This window comes from Squalius cephalus (genome assembly GCF_949319135.1).
Source record: "Squalius cephalus genome assembly, chromosome: 16".
NCBI lineage: Eukaryota > Metazoa > Chordata > Actinopteri > Cypriniformes > Leuciscidae > Squalius > Squalius cephalus.
Window position 1 is genome coordinate 7,057,981 of NC_137137.1, and position 17,952 is coordinate 7,075,932.

General features: G+C 36.3%; 1 protein-coding gene across 11 annotated transcripts in view; it reads right to left on the reverse strand.

Annotated features, from left to right (window-relative positions):
* The window catches only part of dab2ipa (DAB2 interacting protein a), a 107,672-nt gene that overhangs the window by 17,928 nt on the left and 71,792 nt on the right, over positions 1-17,952 (reverse strand). For 5 of the 11 annotated variants that reach the window (XM_079897213.1, XM_079897209.1, XM_079897216.1 and 2 more), the window contains 3 exons: positions 12,263-12,419; positions 8,659-8,757; positions 7,873-8,427 (listed from right to left, as the gene is read on the reverse strand). In XM_079897213.1, coding sequence (XP_079753339.1) covers positions 7,873-8,427; positions 8,659-8,757; positions 12,263-12,419 — 811 coding nt within the window. Of the gene's footprint in view, positions 1-7,872; positions 8,428-8,658; positions 8,758-12,262; positions 12,420-15,229; positions 15,895-17,952 lie in introns of those variants that run through there. The other 6 variants (XM_079897212.1, XM_079897217.1, XM_079897215.1 and 3 more) reach the window with 3 other exon arrangements.

The following is a 17,952-nucleotide window of genomic DNA, read 5'->3' on the forward strand; positions in this document are numbered from 1 at the left end:
AAGACTCTTGCACTACACTTCAAGTCTTATAAAGCCATACAATATTAATCAGTCCTCTGCTGTAGCTGTCATTGATGTCAAACATGTAAAGTGTTATGTACTCGCCAAGTTTAAATAAGATTTCAGAGCTATGCCAGAAGGGATGATCTTAAGTGAATAACAATGGCATCTGTGCACTTTTTCTTTTGTACACACACACACGCATGCAGGCACGCATGCACGCGCACACACACACACACACACACACACACACACACACAATCAGTTTGGAATTTAGAGTAATGACAGGAAGTGTAATTTACTGAATTGCAATTCTAAGAAATCGTTAGGTAATGGCATTCAATCATCTTAATCACCATTATCCATAAAGCTGTCTGTCTGTAAAAACTATAATCCTTCAATCCTTGTCAAATGTTCCTTTTTCTTGTTAAAATGACAGTTATTGGCCCTAGTGAAATAAACCTATACCAAAATGTATTTAAAATAGATTGATTTCATACTAAGTATACTACAAACCCATTAACATATATTACTGACATATCGCTTGAGACTTACTGATATAATTATAATTAAGCTTTATTTGGAGTACTTCTTTATTGCACAATGCACATTTCTTAATATTAAGCCTTAAAATGCTTTTAATATCACTATTAGTAAGGATTGTATCTCTGTTTATATTTATTTTTCACTTTAACTTATTTAAATTTCAGCACTAGTTCCAGTTCAAATTCAACTCCAAATCAGATTCAATTCAAACTTACCAAGTTAAAAAGCATTTGATTAACTTCAGAATGATGCTGAATATGTAAAAAAAAAAATATATATAAATGTCATTATATATTCATAATGTTCTATTTTTCACAATAATTACAATGAATAATATTATGGGTAAAAAAGGAATTTTTGATCTCTTTTTGTGTCCAATGAATGATTATTAAATATTATTAGGTAGTATTAAAATAATGATGGTTAGTGCTGGTTTAGGTCTTGTAGACCAGCACAGTCTTGCTATTTACCAGCTGAACATACGATCCCACCAGCATCAAAAACACAATCTGGTGACATCCTATGAAAAAAGACGAAGGATCAATGTGAGTGGAGCTGTGCTACTGCTGTCAACAGAATCTCCGTAAAGGACATGGGCGTGTGTGTTTACAGCTGGCAGTGATTTCTGCTGATTTCAGCTCTGGCGTGTGATCAATGATCTGCAGCAGATGTATGTCTGTGTTTTGAGAGATAGTGTCTGAGTCACTATTGCACGTCTACAAGCACCCTTCTGAGGATTTTGTCTCCTAAGCAGGTGTCCATAACAATCTAAACAGTTGCTGACACATTCCACCTTATATAAACAAGAAAAAGACTGTACTGCACAAAGCTCTCTAAACCATTACCGGTGGGATCAGGTGATAAGGGTATATCTGAGCTGTTCTCTTCCCAGTCAGACTGAGGTACATGGTGGTTATGATACTGAGAGGATCAAATGAGACCCAGTTTCTGGAAAAGCTCTGCGTCTTTGGCAGCAGTCACAGCACTCGGTATTCAATTAGGACGCAAGATCTTAACACAGTGAGCTGCACTCAGCGCCCGCTCACTGATGAGACTTATCCGAAGTAGTCTCACTACTAATCAGACACTATCGAGTGCAGTGCATCTTCCTCGGCTCGCCTGTCACATCCCATCATGCCTGTCTATAGTTTGCACAGATCTGCAAAAAACTATAGGGTTTTATGAAATATGGAGTACTAGTGCAGGTTTTATGGCATACTAGGCAGAACACACTGTGTAAAGCGTATTATTTTTTAAGCAAACAATGCATATGAAACAGTATCCAGCTATCAATGCTCAAGGTAGTATTGTTGTCACATGGTCTGGTTAGGTTGCATGAGTGGTGCCCAGTTAAAGGTGGGGTAAGCGATAACCAATCAGCATTAGGGGGCATATGACGATGGAGGAGAAAGAACGAGCAAGAGGAAGATTTGAAGAAAGACTTTAACCCTAAGCCCTAAAAGTATGTACTCTTTTTGTGAAGAAAAAGTGCACACTTTTGAGTGTCTAGCAGAAGAGTAGACAAGCTTTGGGACATCTATCACGTCATTCAATTGCGTCTTTAATGGTTGCTCTGTCGCATCCTGTCACAGTAAACTGGCCTGTCAATCATTTTGTCACAGTCAAAATCCTCCACATTTCATTTCCTACCGTATCGGAGAGAAATGCAGAAGCACGTTGATCTGCAGTCGCGGGACTTTCATGTCACTCTCCTCATATTCATGCATAATGATGCATTTAAAAGTTAATGGTCAAACGGATCGTTATAAAAGTCCACATTGTTAACCTGTTAAGCTTCACCAGTGCGTCGGCGCACTGAAGCGTTTTTTATTTATTTAATTCAAAATTACTATCAGATTTAATGTTATACCTTGACAAACTATACATCATTAAAAAGATATAAGACTCAAGTTTCAGTATTTGACCACTATTGTATTCTGAGAAACTCATAGTGACAGTTATGTCTTAATTTGTGTCAGGAGTTATGAAATGAAAAAATGAGTCGATACCTTTAATATGAATTATGCGCGTCAGCCTGTTCCATTCATAAAAAACTCCCGTGCTGTCGTCATGACAGCGATACACAAAACAACGTCCCTCAGGGCTTTAGCTCAAAAATGTGCAGATTTGGAGAAATATTGATAGATTCTTTTAGATTTACATCATATTTCTATAGACAGGAATAATATTTATTGAATTTATACCCAAATGCGTCAATGTAATCTTTATGAGCGTTTGGTATTCTAATTCACAGTGTTTTCAATTCATACCAATAGCCTGAGGGCGCTATATGCACAGTAATATAGTCCATATATGAAACATGAAGAAGAGCCATGATCATGTGACATTCCAGGAAGCCTCGAACACACACAAAGCTACAGAGTTCGCGCTGTAAAATGCAGATACAGATGTTTTGAAGACAATAAACATGATTGCAATGATATCTGATTTGCCTGTGTTCTTCAAGCCATGCCAGGTATTTTCATAATAATATATTATATTTATAATGTAATGCTAATCTATATAGACTTCATCATTGTGCATAATACTATCAAATAATATATTTTCTGTCTGATTTTTTTATCTGAAGCTAAATTAGATCACAGAAGATTATTTAAAACATTCGGCTTGAGTTATAAAGTACGTTTTGAGCATAAACATGGTTTTAATCTCATATATTGTCGTGTATTGATGGTGTGCTAAGCTAACATGCTAGCTAGCCCTAACTGTTAGTCACATGACATGGTCTTGAAAAACATTTAACTAAATACAGAGTTTTGGGCTTATTATCTTCAGATTTTAAACATAAAATGTTTAGACATGTGGCTTTAGCTGTAGTGCATTTCTAGATTGCTCCAGTGCCAACTTCAATTTTATTTTCATGAGGATGTTTCATAAAAAATAATTTCTAATAACTTTACAAAACTTTGAAGCTATTTATAACAATTTTTGTCATTACGACAATAATTAATTCTACATTTACAATAAACTGCCAGGTGTCAGCTTTCAAACGAGATCATACTTGTGCTTTTAGTACAAAGGGTTCATGAACTGTATCTGTTTCAGTTTGGGTATGTCATTTCTGGGGATTTTTCAAAAGTGGCGTTGCAGCTTAACAGGTTAATACAGATTAAATATAACACGGATGACATAAATATTTTTCTATCAGGTTAAACTTTGATTAGTCACTCAAACCTTTATCTAAACCTCTCACTGTCGGTCGCGCATATCTGCCATGTTTTGTAGTTTTTTTTACACTTTTTACTCGTGTTTGTAGTTCCTCCTCCAAAGCGCAATGTGTTTTGGGGGAAATATTAGCTGATAGTGTGCACGGATCCACACTTCGAAAATCCACCGGAAATAGTAGACCATCTGGGGACTTCTGGCATACTCTTTTCAACATACTATGCTTTGGGACACACTTATTTTAATCTCACATACTGTTTAGAAAGGATAGTATGAACAGTGAGACGCAGGGCTACAGACTTTCATTTAAGGGACCAGAATATCACAGACATTTGAGGGTGGGGTCTTTTAATTTGGTACACTAAGTAAACACTTAGTAACCACCCTAAACACCCTAGCAACAACATAGCTACACAATAAAATTCACTCAGAATGAAAAAACTACATCGCAACACCCTGGCAACTGCCCAAAACACCTCAGCATCATTGTGTTAACTTGTCCAAAAATACAAAAAAATATTAATTATGCTATAATTTGGCTATTTCACAAATTTCTATTTTTGTCATTTTTTAAAAGCAGACAGGTACAATACTCACAGTGTGTGTTAAACTCTCACGTGAGAGCAAAACAATGAATAAAAATCAGCTCATCTAAAATGAAATGATGTAAACCTCAGTCTGTTGCAAAACCTGACACAACCGATTTGTTTTTGTTGCATGTTTATTTTTTCATTATACACAACCAATAAAACTGAAATCTGTGGCCATCTTAAAATGCTGTGTATTCACATAGGCCATACACTCATTATGATACTTAAGGTATGTATATGATCCATGTCTCACACATTTTTGGCTGTCCAATAGCCTGAGGAAGGGTTGTTAATGTTCTGTTTAAGCTTCACGCTTACAGCGGTTTGAGGCAGGCATGAATAAGTAAGCAGTGGCTTGTTAAAATGGCAGTGTGTGCTCTTGAGAGTCCGTTCACCCTCAGGTGCGATCCAGTAATGACCCCTGTCCCACAGGCCCTGCCTCCCTAGTACACAGCCCTGCTGATAAATAATCTTTCAGACTTGCACATTACAGCTCAATTCTTCACTGTGCGTGATCACATGAACCTGTTTGGCCCTTAAACAAATGGCTGAATTAATAAAAGCTGATTAGCATGAGGCCTGACACTTGGAATTTCCCTCGGGACAAACCCTGAGCGGACACATTGGCTCTTTATGTGGGGTAAGAATCGTGAATCTACCCCCCCCTCCGGCTAACACCCTTACACAGTATATATATATATATATATATATATATATATATATATATATATATATATACACATATATATATATATATATATATATATATATATATATATATATATATATATATATATATATACACATATACATAAATATAAATAAACATTGGATATTTTATATTTATTCAATGCCCGTTACATTTTTAATAAAGCTCCTGAATAGATGTAAATACATCTGTAATTTATATCAGTAATGCTTCAAATGTCTATACAGTATATATTCAGTATATAACACAGACACACTATTGTATGCATTTTATACTAAATACATACTGTATATGGACATTTAAATATTTACCATTCAGAGTTAGAGTTAAGAGCATCAAAATAGGTTTGATACATTAACAAAGTAAAACTGAAATGCATTGGCTTTTCAAAACTACTTTACAAATTTGATGACTGCTTATTAGATCGATAAAGGTAAATGTCTTAATACGAGAGAGCTCATCATTCTACAATTCAATTTTAAAACAAGATGCCCCATACAGGGTAGATATTATTTCAATCATCTGCTATCAGTACATAATCAAGCTAATTAGTATTCATTATTAAATTCATGAAGACCTGCAGACAAAGACAGGAAGCTGTGGAATCTAGGGAGTAAGTCAATGCACTATTTACAGTAACCAGGCTTCAGCTAATGAAAGACAATGCACTGGCTGACCAGCTCTGGCCTTGTATAATGAGAGACAATGCAGTCCCTGACCAATCAACTGCTTCATAATGAAAGACTGTGGCCTTATTGACTTAAAGTTCTGCTGTAATGACAGACCAGCCACTTTGTTGATTGATTGTCTGAAAAATTACATAATACGTATTCTGCAAAAACTGGCACTAAAGAGCTTGAATTGTGCGATTTGATGAAAATATGTTGAAAAAGCAACAGATTAGGGCTGCTGAAAAGGACAGAATCAATTTTTCATTCAACACAACCTGGAACATTAACACCAAAAAGCAGGGTGATTCTCGTTCGAGCACATCTAAACACAATGTGCATTGTGGTTCGGGTTTGTATTATTACATGCACAGACTCAAAATCCCAAATAAGCCCAGAGTGACGCTCAACAATAATGCGATCGCATATTCTAATCTAGAGAACTGGACGGCACATTGTTGTGCGGGTCCATTATGATGCAACAATGCCTCGGATTGGCGTTAGAGTGCTGCAGCAAAAAAGCAATCGCAAAACAACTCTTTTCTCGCAGCATTTGATCAATAATGACAGATGAGTGACAAAGCGTCAGACGGTGGGCTTTTGTGTGTGATGTCAGCTGATTTATGGCGAGTATCAGAGCTGTTCGTACTCAAGTTAATGAGGGCAATCATAGCGCTCAGCACTCCCGTGATTAAATGAGGGAAAGCGGGCCACGTCTCTATTATTCTTCTCTGTCAATGACGTTTTTCGCAGTTGGACATTTGGTGGCGTTTAGAGTAAAGCCTAGAACGTCCTGTGCTGTTTTTTTTTTAGTAACACTCACAGCTGTTCAAATGCTTCAGTTTTAGAAAAAAAATGAAATAATTCTTTCAAGACACATCTAAGACAACATCCAAAATAACATACAACTATTGAACTCAATATAGCACAATGATTGTTGAGTCTTTTATCTCGACGTCATGTCACCCTCTTGTTCGCTTGCCAGCAAACAGCATCCGTCAGAGATTATAATTAAATAATCTTCCTAGAATACAGTCAATCAACACGTCAACATGAAAATCAAGAGTAGCGTCAGTTCTGGCAGGTCACGTCAGTCAAGCTCGCATCAGATGACTCTCAGCAGATTCACGTCTACCTACTGTATAGGAATACGACACCTATCACAACATCCCTATATATAAAGCCCATTCAGTATTATCAGCAGCTTTATCACGTTGCTCAGGAGCTAATTACCCTCCTCCATCCCCAGCTCCTCTCGTCCAGTCAGGACTTGGCCTTTTGATATTCTTCGAATCAGACTAATTTTTCTTGAATTATGTTGTATGTTAAATTATTGAATATTTACAAAACATTTATGTTGGTTCAGTTCTTTTTACCCAAAGGGGGTTTATCGCTGTTCTCCATGCTCTTATCCATGCTAGGCTGCATGAATGGGCAGGGAGTTCTTGCCCAGGTCAGAACAGAACCATACTAGAGCTGCATGATACTGAAGAAAAATGCGATAACTACTTAATGCGATATTCGATACGATAAAGTGTGTAAAATAATCTTGTGTAAACCTTAAAATATATTTAAATTTATATAACCTACATACGTGTTTCACAGTCTGTTTTTGACAAGAAAACATCACTACAACATCACTACAACTTCTGAAAGTGAACAGCAGTGTTTTACTGTTATTTTAACATCAGTGTAAACCACAGGGTTTAGGGTTTCAGGTAGGCCTACATTAGGTTTATTTAACAACAGAAACTGAATAATCAAATGTACAAATAAAACACTGCTTAGTTTTCACTGTATGCATTAAATACTGATTCTTATTAAAGCTACAAAAGTTATTTAGCCAAGATCAGTGAGTGATTTTCTCTTTGTCTTTTTTTCATGACCCCAGTTATTGTAAGCTGTTGCGATATGCATATCGATATATATATATATATATCGATATGCATATCGCAACAGCTTTTTTTTTTGTGCTATTTCGATATATTGTGCCGTCTTAAACCACACCAATTCAAACTGTATGAATTGTCAATCATCTTTGACAATAGTGGTCTTGACAGAATCAGTTTTCTTTGAAATAATGGGCACCATTAAGAGCAGGAATGTGCATTCATAAAGTAAATGGGGGTTAATTTTGATTTCAAGTTAGAAGCATACAACGCAATTGTCTTACCTTGGCCTTGCCTGTGCTTTGTAAGATATGGACAAGTGCACAAGCCATCTCTTCTTTGTTCTTCACACTTAAAGCTGGCTCCAGCACTGAGCACATCAACATATAATTGTTAGTAATATACTCTGCAAACTCCTTGTACAGCTCCATGGGAAGGATGCTCATGCTCTGATATCGGGATTTCATTCGGACCATAGGTCCCGGACTCTTTCCTTTGTTGGGATTCGGCGTGCTCACGGAATACCATTTCTCCACAAACTGTCGCCCGGTGACCGCCGCCATGGGGATATTGACCAGGCCCACGTAATTATTTTTGTCCTTCTTTTTCTTTTTGTCTGTTTCCTTGTAGAGATGCACGGTGATACTCTTGACTGAGGGCAGGTTGTTGAACTCAAAGTGTTCGCCCCAGAAAACGTTGTCCGTTTTGAGTTTGCAGGTAGTCCGTGCATATAATGTGTCATCCAGACAAAGTTCACAGAAGTATTTTTTCTTTGCCGGCAAGTCCTTGGCTTCGATAATCCAACATTTCAGCATGTTTTCCACCCGACGGGTGTTATCCTGTGGAATATGAAAAAAGAAAACACTGCATGTTACAGTACATCGGCCTCTGCAAGCTGAAGAAAAATAACCCCCGTGTGTACTTTAAAAAGTTAAGCCGGGTTAATGCAGAGAAGTCGATCAGAAACAGTCAATATGTGAGACAGGATATATGAAAAAGTAACATGCTGACTGGCTTAAACCTCATCTCGTCTAGAATTACACAGGATTCAGATGAATCATCCAGTTTACCTTGTTGGGATGCACAGCACGTCTCAAATTCTCCATCCATTTGTCTCTCTCGGCAGCCGATCGACATGAGAAGCATTTGCTTCCTGTTGAAGTAGTTACCTGCAATTACAGATTACAATTGTTACAATTTGCAGATAAGTGCATGAAGTGAGCTAGAAAGGAATGTAATGCAGATCAGGCAGATGGTGGACATGAGCAGAGAGATCTACAGCACTCAAACAATGAAGCATTTCCCAGGGGTGGAGAACAATTACATTTGAAGAAAGAATAAAACTATCAAATAGCCTAATCAGACAGAATGCACTTAAATCAAATGCATTTGCAGGATCACATGTGATATTAGAGAAAAGTGATACAATACAAATATTCTTTTTATATCAAAAATTATATCTGAAAAGTCCAGGTGACTACAAAAGTACGTTTGAATACAGAGGGGTGAATTCACTAAACAGTTGTAATACTTTTACATGCTGTATTTCAGCCAAAAATGTATATTAATTAAATAATTGAAAACCCATCCAATTTAACCAGGTGCTATCTGTGCCTGACTCCTTTTGTATTTAAATATGCATTTAAATTTTATTTGAAATAAATGTTTAAAATAAGTAATCACAAAAAATGAAGTAATAAATATTAAATAAAAAGTAAATAAAATTCATTAATATTCAAAAAGGTAAAAATTAAGTAATATTTTAGTAATATTTAAATTATAAAATTATACTAGAAATAAGTAGTAATTGTTGAATATAATTAAAAAACAAAAACAAATGAAGCAATTGCGAAATGAAGTAATATTTAGTTTTGAACTATTTTTGAAATATATATTTAAAAACGTAATTGCAAAATGTAATACAATTTAGAAAAAATAAAATGGGCAAAATTAAGTATTATCTATATTATATTTTTAAATAAGTAATTGTAAACCTACAAAAATAAATGTAAATAAAAAATAAGTAACTGCAATATTTAAATTAAGTAACCGCTCAAAAACAGCTTTTATGTAAACAGGGTTGCTGCACATTTAACTTTAAATCAAACGTAAGACTTTAAGACTTTTTTTTACCTCTTTGAGACAATGCACACAGCAACAAATTTAAGGAAAGTATTCTAAATCCTAAAAATTTGCCTTCATTCCCATAGTACCTAATTAACGTCTTGCAGCATAAATTGCTTGGCTTCATTGCTGTCATTAGTTGTTGCCAACCATCTCCGAAACCGGTAAATTCGCACTGTCATTTTGCTCGAATTTGCCCACTCTCTTCTCCCAAGCGACTCCCCCTCCCCGACTCATGGTGAAGTGCACACTGTGCCGTACTACGTAAAAAAAAACAACGTACGTAACAAAGTCAAGTTGCCAACTGGGTAGGCTACTACTATAGACTTGGTGCTACACAGCCTAAAAGCACATACCTGTATTTTTCGATCAGATTTAAGACCTCACCTTAAAATGTAATGTCTAGTAGAAATATACTAACATTTAAGCCTTTTTGTGATATATTGAATTGTAGTCCAATTCAATTTATAATTTTGACTGTTTTAATTGTAGTTTAAATGACTGAATAAATAGAGCAAACAGCATAGTCCATAATGGACCTCTGGCTAACCCCTGCAGAACTCCTACTAACTGTCAGTGTCTCAGTCTTTCCAGCTGGCGTCTGGTGCAGTGTAACAGTCATCAACTCCATGTGAACTGGCCTCTTGAAACTCACCACTAGTGAGCAGAGAGAGAATGAGAGGAGATGTCCAGACAGATGGGACAGCCTCTTTCGCACCCTATCGGGCAGGGGATGCAAAGAGACAGGAAAGCCCTTCTGGTCTTAATATCTGCCTGATTCAAGTTTACGGTCACCAGGGGCGTAGCCATCATTTCAGAAGTGAGGGGGACAGAAATGTCAAGTGTAATACCAGTTTGTTTTTTTGTTTTTTTGACTTTTGTCTAACTGACTGTTTTTATTTTTTCCTATCTCTTACTTTTAATTGGCTAAGGAATCAAATACAGTGCTGAACAATAACCAATTATTTGTAGTATACAGTTGCTATACTGTAATAAAGTTATGTCGATTAGCACTGCATTAAACATACTTTATTGTTATGAAAAACACACATAAACCATATATTGTCGCAAGTGTGCGTTTATTGTTTTTAGGTTTTATAAGTCAAAATGTTCCTGCTTTTTATTCAGCTACAGTGATAGCTGGATGCCTTGTCCATATTAGAGAACATCACAAGTTATTACTTCTATGACTCCATTTTGGACTTTCTGCGAGAGAGTGCGCCAGAACTCCCACCACACACCATCTTATTGGTGGAGAGGAGACTGAGTGATGAAGCCAATCAGTATATAATATAAGGATTATTAGGAGGCCATGATGGATAGAGGCCAATGGGCAGATTTGGCCAGGATGCCAGGGTTACACCCCTTCTCTTTCGAAGGACATCCTGGGATTTTTAATGACCACAGAGAGTCAGGACCTCGGTTTAATGTCTCATCCGAAGGACAGTGCTTGTTACAGTATAGTGTCCCCGTCACTATACTGGGGCATTAGGACCCACACAGACCACAGGATGAGCACCCCCTGCTGGCCTCAATAACACCTCCTCCAGCAGAAACCTAGTTTTTCCAGGAGTCTCCCATCCAGGTACTAACCAGGCTCAACCCTGCCTAGCTTCAGTGGGAAACCAGTCTTGGGCTACAGGGTGATGTGGCTGCTGGCTATGAAACAGACATTTCATGAGAGTATTCCATAATGTTCACATCAACTCGTTTTGGATAAGAATAAAACATCAGGTCATGCATAGACTACTGTCTCTTTGAATTCGAATCTAGATTTATTTACGTTGGCTCCGAGAAAAGTGCAAAGTGCAAAACACATTGCTCCTTAAGCAATTTTAAAGTATAGTATTTAGCTATTTTTAATCTAAAACAGTAGCATGACTATGGTTTACTGCTTCAGATTATGATTAGCTTGTTGTTTCAATGTAGCTGTTACAAAATAGCTTTGAAGGTATTTTTGTGTGCTTTTTAGAGCTTGACAGCCCGTGGAGCAGCATGAACATTCTTGTGTTCCAGAAAGAAACTATACAGGGTTGGAAGTGCATGAGGGTGAGTAACTATTGCTAATATAAAAAACATGATAAAATATTATAAAAAATGTACATTTTATTTAATTTAATTTTAAACATTTGAAATATTACATACAATTTTTTTTATATATATATATATATATATATATATATTCATTTATTTTGAGGTGAGTTACTATTCCTTTAAGGAAACCTGCATGCAGATACCAGATCATAGTTTTCTGTGTCTGCACCCTGTGACCTTGTAATTGTATAAGCATCTGGTTTAAGTGAGGCTTCCCTGTAGCGCACGTGAAAATCATCCAGTAACTTGACCTATGGCCACCCAATGATTTAACTGTGGAGCAGCTAGATAGCGCTGCTATTTTCAGCTAACTATTTGATCTCAGCTAATGACCTTGATGAAGTTTTAATGGGCCTTTGCTGCGTGCTATTTTGAGACTTGTCGGACATTAAAAGTCCTTTTCGGAATTAATACAGAGCTATGGCTTCAACGGGGCAGTGAGATCAGCCGACTCACCTCAAAGCAGAAATCCTGTCCCAGGATGCTGCTGTGCACAGGTTTGATGAGCACTTCCTCCTCCATGCTAAGATCTAGAGCTTCTACTGCACTGCTGGGGCTGAGCAACGATTCGTGAGACCGCGATTCCTTCAGCCTCGGCATCAGATGGGATCTACTGGAGCGAAACAGGAAGAGAGGAACACATGCATCAAGGTTTCTTACAAGCATCCAATAGAGTCAAACAGGCATTTGTAGTTTATTAGAAGTGAGATGCAATGTGAACTGAAACTAGTGAGCACAGCAGGAGCTGCTGACTTCTCACTGCTCAGCGGTTCTGCTGCATCGCACACAAAAGCCAAAGCTTTCAGGCCTCGTCATGGCATACAGTATCTGAAGAAGATCCGAGAGGCGGCAGCCTGGGAAATGATGAGGCCATGAGCCATTTTCAGCAAGCTGTAATGAGCCATCAAAAAGTAGCGTTGCTTAATTGGAAGTGAGGTGTCTCTCACATAGGAAATGGAAAACAAAGTTTGCCCTCCAGGTGGTTGACCTTCACTCGGATGGAAATGTTTGAACGAAACCACCGAGGGCATGATGAGTTGACTAATACTGCCACAAAAATTAAAAAGGAAGTAGCACACATACACAAATTAAAAGGTGAAAAGGAAGTGTTAACTGGAAGTGTGACTTGTCTTATCCATGTTTCCTTAGGAAAGAAAATGTCTTAATTGTTTCTTTTAGACAATAATGAGATTAGGAGAGAGAGCAAATGGAGCAAATTGCTGTGAGAGACTCACACCTAATCCTTCACCTTAATTTCTAATTTTCTTTTCTTCTTGGCCTGTTTTAGTATGACTCTGCTGAACCAATGAGCGTTTTTCTGTCCATTGGTCACGCCTTAATTTAGCCATTTCTAGTATTGCATTAGTATTCCATCCTTATCATGAGCATTTCATAATTTTTGACTTTTCAGTGCGAGTAAAATCTCTTTTTTGGCTCATTTTACCTGTAAAAGAAAATCTGCTTAATAATTCTGCACACCTGAATATAAGGCGTTTTTCACTTCCAGCCTTCCTTAACAATTATATATCACTTATAAATGATTAAATACAAAATTAATAGTAGTTACTAAGATTGATGTGGTTTGAAATTGGTCAAATATGCTTGAAAAAAAAACAAGATCCTGCCAGTCCTGCTCATCCTGCCAGTCCTGCCAATTACGGTTCAGTAGAGCCCAGAAAGGAGGAAAATGTGCAACCGAATAGATTTTTTTTTTTTTTTTTTTTTTTATCAAATGAGTACTTAGATAATGAGTTAAGATAACAGATGATGGAATTACAAAGCCTCAGAGACACTGCTGCTAACAGAAATCAAAGATGGCAGATCAAATTATGAGTTATGAAATTTTAAACCAAGTAAAAAGTCCCTTGGAAAAATCTCAAAAAAGGCCCAATTTGCAATCATGGTCCCTGACAGTCACAATAGGGTGTAAAATAACAAGAAATATGGATTTTTTTTCTGAAGAATGTACAGAGCATCAGTCAAGGACTATATAAAAAAAAAACTCATCTCAGTCAAATATCACAGGAAGATGACCAGATTATCTTCCTGTTCCTCTGTTCATTTTTCCTGACATGTAATAGATAAGTCAAGCAAGTGCTTCTCTGGTCCTGTGTGCTTTTAAAAGTTTGACGAATGACACACTGCGGACTGTAGGCTGATATTAAAACTCATGTAATGTCCCTCTAGCGACTCTTGCCAGTGGTGTCAGCAAATCCACAAATGACCCGAGGCGAACATATGTTTGCTCCAAACACTGACTAAAATGACAAGGAAACCTACTTTTATGCATTGACAGAATGGCCGATAAGTGCAACAAGGCTGGAAAAATATGTGCTTCATAACAAGAGAAATTTCTATAGACCCTATCATTATTATATATACAAATGGAAAAATTATTTTAGATATATTTTAAGCGACTATAGCGCAGGAAATAATGGACGGACGGATTGCTAAATGTTGCAAGCCTCAAACTTGCATCATCTACATGACCAGCACACTCCAATGAATGCTCTTGTGTAAACTGTGCTAAGCCACAGGCAGCTCCGAACAAGAAAGTAGAATTGTTATCAAAATGTTCTTTCTGGAACATTAATCACTGAAAATCACCTATTAGTAGGCATTCACACCATTAAATAATGCAAAGGTCAAGTAGACAGCTGCATTGGCACAAACTTGTTCTATTTTACCATGCTCTTCTAATCGGAGAGAGCTAGTGATGACTCATGGGAAATGGGCTCCGGAGCAGTGATTTACACAGGTCGAGTTTGAAAAAAGAAATTGCTTCATTATATTAAAAATCTTTGTTTTCTTATCATCTTAACATTCAAAGAGAGAACAAGTGTACAATGACAGGAAATCTCTTCTTGGGTTGTTTGTGCAACAAAATGATGTCTGTATACACTGTTTGCACAATGGATTAAAATCCAAAATCTTGGATTTAAAAAAGGAAATTACTAAACCGGACCCTACACACCACCCTCACAGAAAACATTCTGCATTTTTACATTTTCAAAAAAAATTTTTTCCTCATGGAGACCAAAAAATGCCCAACAACGTAGGAAATACCTGAACCACACACACAAACATATATAGAACCTCATAGTTGGACCGCACAGAATATAGAATTTATTTTGGGAACTGATACTGTATTGCTTTATTCAGCTTTATATCTACATCGTGATCAAAAATCAAAATAACCGCAAGGTATTCAGACAAAAAAAAAAAAAAGCTCCGTTCCGAGAGCCCATTACAAAATAAAGAAAACTATTTGGCACGGCATGAAAATGAAACAACAAACTCTATTGCAGGTTACAGTCCAACATTCCAGCTAATCTGTTAATCCCAGCAAACCCCGTGTTAGTAACAATAACCGCAGCCATCAAGATTATAGAAACAGGAAGAAGAAACATTTCCCAAACTTACTTTTTACTATTCTGATTCAGCATGGCCCCAGAGCAAAACAAAACAAGTCCAGAGGCTGCAAGAGAAGCGAGCCAGTGCAGTGATTATTCTTGATTTTTCTGCAAGATATCAGACGCCAAGGCTGGGAAACCGTGTTCACTGTACAGCGCTCTGCCTAAAACATTCAGAGCGAGGGAGTGCCTTGGTCTCCGAGAACCCTAGGGAACAATCTGTTGCATCTTGAACACACCCAAATCCATTTTCAAGGATTTCTATTTAAAAAAAATACTGCTCTCGCTTTCAGAGCAGGGATTTTCCGATCGTTGCTGCAGTTCTTGTTGAGTTTACATGAAATATTAAGCTTTAACAAGATATAAAGAATCATAATTATCTTATGAATTACATAATTAAAGGTTATAAGCAAAACCAATCAGCAATTGAAAGTCTCCACTGTCTCACTGCACTAAAAATCCTTATAAAAATGATGCCACTAAACAGCCAATTATTAAAAAAGCACTTCCAAATAGGTTTCTTTTTAAGTATGTCTTCATGAGCTAATAATAAGGAAGGAAAGAAGGATAGACAGCAGCAGATTGTGGACTCCGCAGACCTCGCATGCTGTAATTAAATTCATGTTGTGGAGTGCAGCCTGCCGTCTGTGTCCTACAGTATATCTGTGGTTGACTGTGTACCGTGTACTCCGCCTCCGAAGGTTCCCACACTCCCCAACAGGAAGCAGTCCTCCCTCGAGATCTCTGCTCCAAATAGGAAACGACTGCCAAGGAAACCAGCAATACAAGCAAGATTTTTAAGAGAATGACAATGGCTCAGTCAACCTGGCATACAGTGCTGTTTAATGGAAACTTTCCATACTTCCAATATCATTTATACCTCCAAAGGTCACACGCACATAACATGCACAACTTTTTCAAAGGTTTAGGGTCTATAAGGTTTTTTCTTTGAAAGAAATGAATACGTTTATTCAGCAAAGATGCATTAAATTGGGAAAGATATTTATAATATAAAAAATATTTCTATTTCAAATAAATGTGTGTATCATTTGGTGTTTACAATACCCTTATTTTTGAGGCTTAAATAATGAACAAGTTAAATTAATGAGGATTGTAACAGCTAAGATTTCAAAAGCTAAAAATTATATTTATTTATTTATTTATTTGTTTGTTTGTTTTACATACTGAAGCCCAATTAAATGTGGAAATTTTACTAACACATGTTTTTTGGCTACATACTTGGAGTATACAATGACAAAGTATTCATATTATTCATTATCCCATAAGGGCAATAAATACACAAGCTACACATCAAAACATAGTAATAAAATAGCCTTAGTGTGAACTAGATCAGCCAGCTCATGTAAAAAAATAAATAAATAAATAAAATCCCACTAAACCACTCATTTTATAATCAGAAAAACATTTGGGAGCTCAATGAACAAAGTAATTATTCAGCATCCTATAATACCCTGGTACATATCTTATTACTGCATTTCAACAGCTGTGTTTGTGTTCACAGATGAATAGTTACATAATCTCAGCACTATCGATGGGGTCACTCCTAAAACCCACAAAGCCTCTTTTCAAAGAAGCGTATTTGGGTGATTCTTGGGGCATGGAATGTTTTTTTTTTTTTTTTTTTTTGGGAGAAAGTTGGAGATAAACAAAACAAGTGTCCTGGATGTTTGTTTTAAAACATAAAACATACAGTTTCTCTGTAGTATTATCGTTATAGTTGTGGTGTAGACTCTGCTATTCTTTTATATTTAGAATGATTTTTAGAACTATATATTTTTGTCCTTCATCATCCTTGATGCCAAATAACAAGACTTTTTTTAAGTCAACACCAAGAATTTAGCCCATAAAAATGCATGTATACAAATATAAAATAATTACACCAATTTAAATAGTTTGGGATAAAATATATCATATCACACCGCTGTCACATGTCACAAGTGTTGGGTGTAATGCATTACTATTTAATTACAGTAATTGAATTACTTTTTTAAAGTAGAGTATGGGATTAGTTTGAATTTTTCTGTAATTTAATTACAGTTACTTTTGATGTAATTGCACTAAATACTTATAGACTATAGAACAATTCTAATGTTTTTGACGAGCCTATATGTTTTTGTAATTGTAACCTTCTCCCTTTAAAATGACTTTGGTCAGGTCAAGAATAATTTATGCAATTGTATATAATTTATTTGAAAATTAAAAGAGCAGTTTCAAGTATATCCTTTAATAGTTCAGCTGATCAAGGTTGATATGGGATTTATAAAGTGATAAGTAATAAGTAATGCAATACTTTTTTGGAGAGAGTAATTAGTACAGTGATCTAATTATTACATTGTTGAAGACATAGTTATTAACTAGTAATTTATGGCTTTTTTAGAGTACCACTGCATGTCACTGCTTGACATTTCAGCTACTACATTTCTACCCAATTTTACAGCAATACAGCAAGGTTTTTGATCAAGCAGAAATTACTGAAGCTCTAAAATGGTTGTGTAGAGGGAGGCAATTAAAATGGAATGGTATTTCTGCACTAACCATGGTGAGAATTAATCTGCTATGTGACAAGGTTTTTGAAATAGTCATGAATTTTGAGGGTCCTTAAAAATCCTTTACACAACTTCTGATAATGGCTTTGAATTCATGCAAAGTGCCATACCTCGCTCCTAACGAAGCCATTAACATCTACCAAAAAAAAAAAAAAAAAAAGGAGTA